Genomic DNA, 2,785 nt, shown 5'->3' with positions numbered 1-2,785 from the left:
TGTCTCATATCAATAAATGTAAGACAATTTTTCTACATGTTTAACATTCAAAATAAGGACACACTGACACGAGTATGGGAATCTAACAATTCAAATATTCACCTGTGGTAGGTGTTGGCTTTCAACATGTTGAATATAAAAAATATTTAGAAATATATATATATATATATATATATATATATATATATATATATATTCGACAAGCTTTTCTATTGGAAGTAGCAACATGATTTAAAAATATAAGTGTCTTTTTATTCATTGGAGGCCAATCTAGTTCAGTTATGCAACACCTTCATCTCCATTTTGATCATATCTCTAGTATTGTACTTCAAGTTTTTCTATATGTTAATTCAATTTCTTTTAATGATCAAATTAAAGAAGATCTGAACTAATTAATCAAGTCACTCAAACCCCTTGAAATGATTTTCAAAATCAATGAAGTAACTTGTTACTCAATGTTCTAATGTATTTAAACTTGAAATATTTTTTGTGTTAACTCACACACATACATACATACATAAGTATACATATATATATAGTGAGAGAGAGAGCAATCGTTGCACCGGGACTAATAATGTAATTTATGCAAGCACAATAAAGATAACATTTTGTACACAAACAATACGGGCTTCAATTCCTTCCACCCTTCTTCAGCCAAGCAGGCCTTTATTCTTGAATCTACATGCAAGCAAACAGCAGTAAAGAAAACCTATATAGCAACCCAACTAATCTCGATTTACTTTATCTATTCGGGAAGAGTTGGAATGCTTTGCTCGTTTCTGAAGAAATTACTAGGATCAACTTCGGTCTTAATTTTAACCAATCTGTTGAAATTACCCTTGAAATACTTGATCCCGTAAACTCTTCCTTCCTCGTAGCTGTTGTCGCCATTGTGGTTGATGCCCAAATCAAGATCTCTATAGTTGAGGAATGCCTCCCTTGGGGCCTTTGACACAAAGGGTGTCATGTAACTGTACAGCTTCCTCGTTAAATTTATATATCTGTTTGTGGCCTCAATCCCTTCTTCATTCCAGTTGGTAGCGTACTGAATCTTACATAAATTCCCAGCTCGATGCGGGAATGGCGTTTCAGATGGCAAAATCTCGCTCATTCTTCCACCGTATGGATTGAACGTCAACACCGGTGCCTCTAGTTCGATCATTCTCTTCCATAACCATTCTAAACCATTCTTTGGAATAGGTTTTTTCATATAGTCAGATTTCCTCTTTAGGAAAGTTAGAGTTTGGGGAGTCCTGTCCAACAAAACATTGGCCGATGTATTAAGTGGGAAGTTTGTCCAATAAAGGACTGAGTCAACCCAGCTCATTTCAATACAATCTGAGGCCTTTAAACCCAGCTCAGGGAAGCTGAGATTCATCACGTTGAGAAGCCTTTCAGAGCTTCCAAGGAACAATGTGAGGAAAGAAGCTCTTATGGTCTTGTCTCCACTTCGGGTGCCATTGACGACGTCCATGATAAGCCTTATGAAGAGGTTTTTATCCAGCTTATCTGCAACTTGCTGCCACCGATACACAAGGTCGGTTGCATTTTGTTCCAGAGTCCTTTCGACACGGAAAACAGTTACGGTCGCCGGAACACGAACCAGCTTAATTTTATACGAGAGAACGACTCCGAAACTAGCCCCCCCTCCTCCTCTTATGGCCCAGAATAGATCCTCGCCCATAGCTTCTCGGTTGAGAAGTCGACCGTGAACGTCAACTAATTGTGCGTCGACAATATTATCCACCGAAAGGCCGTATTTTCTCATCATGTTGCCATATCCACCGCCACTAAAATGGCCACCGACTCCAACTGTTGGACAAACCCCTGCTGGGAAGCCATGAGTATTGCTTTTCTCTGCGATTCGATAGTAAACTTCACCGAGAGTTGCGCCAGTCTGAACCCATGCTGTTTCGGTTTCAATATCGACTCTAATACGTCGAAGATTGAACATGTCTAGAATGAAGAATGGATTCTGAGAGACGTAGGAGATGCCCTCATAGTCATGACCTCCGCTTCGGATTTTCATCTGTAGGCCATGCTTTTTAGAGCAGATTACGGCTGCTTGTATGTGAGACTCATTCAAGGCTGTGAGAATAAGCAGTGGTTTTGGGGTCGTGGACGTGTTAAATCGAAGGTTTCTAATGTAAGATTGTAGGACAGATGAATAGGAAGAATTGTCAGGAGCGTAGATGGCCGAAGAGATTGGTTGAGATGGCTCGGAATGGTTAAGAAGACACTGGAAAAGAGTTTCGTGAACTGAACCTAATGTTGTCCACGAAACAGACAGAAGAATTGACAGCAAAAAGAACATTACTCGGCATGAACTATTTTCCATTTGAATTTGATGGTTTGTCTACTTTCTCTTATTGGAAAAGAGAGCGTTAATGGTTTAATCTCGCTGATTAGCATTGAATTTATAAGCACTCGTAACACTGGACAAATTGATAAAAAAAATTAGATAAGAAGATAAAGCAAAAGACCCCGCCATCAATTGACCAAAGAAAATTCAACTAGTACGAATTTTCAATATAATTTGGCATCTGACTCGTATATATAATCTTTGTTATTATCATTTGCAGTTGAATACCCATACGTGATCCTCTTCTTACGCGTGCATGCATGTGCTGATTGATTGTACAGAAGGCATTAAACGATCACGTACGTAGGCACTTACAATCGCAATCCTTTTTTTAATTGACTCTGCTCCTACGCAAGGGTTACATCAGATACAGGTCACAATACACAGTTGTTGCAAAAGCAGAGCACTGCCGCTCTCCCATGC

The 2,785-nt window shown here is 39.1% G+C and overlaps 1 protein-coding gene across 1 annotated transcript; it reads right to left on the bottom strand.

The window, feature by feature from the left end:
• Positions 1–568: 568 nt before the first annotated feature.
• LOC131159948 (berberine bridge enzyme-like 8) lies at positions 569–2,367 on the bottom strand. Its single transcript, XM_058115196.1, has one exon. It carries the CDS (start codon positions 2,336–2,338, stop codon positions 746–748), a length of 1,593 nt encoding a protein of 530 aa, XP_057971179.1. The 5' UTR covers positions 2,339–2,367; the 3' UTR covers positions 569–745.
• Between the last annotated feature and the right edge of the window lie 418 nt (positions 2,368–2,785).

The sequence above is a fragment of the Malania oleifera genome, chromosome 7 (assembly GCF_029873635.1).
Source record: "Malania oleifera isolate guangnan ecotype guangnan chromosome 7, ASM2987363v1, whole genome shotgun sequence".
In the NCBI taxonomy this organism is placed as follows: domain Eukaryota; kingdom Viridiplantae; phylum Streptophyta; class Magnoliopsida; order Santalales; family Ximeniaceae; genus Malania; species Malania oleifera.
The sequence above is the reverse complement of the archived record's forward strand: the minus strand, read 5'-3'. Positions and strand labels throughout refer to the sequence as shown.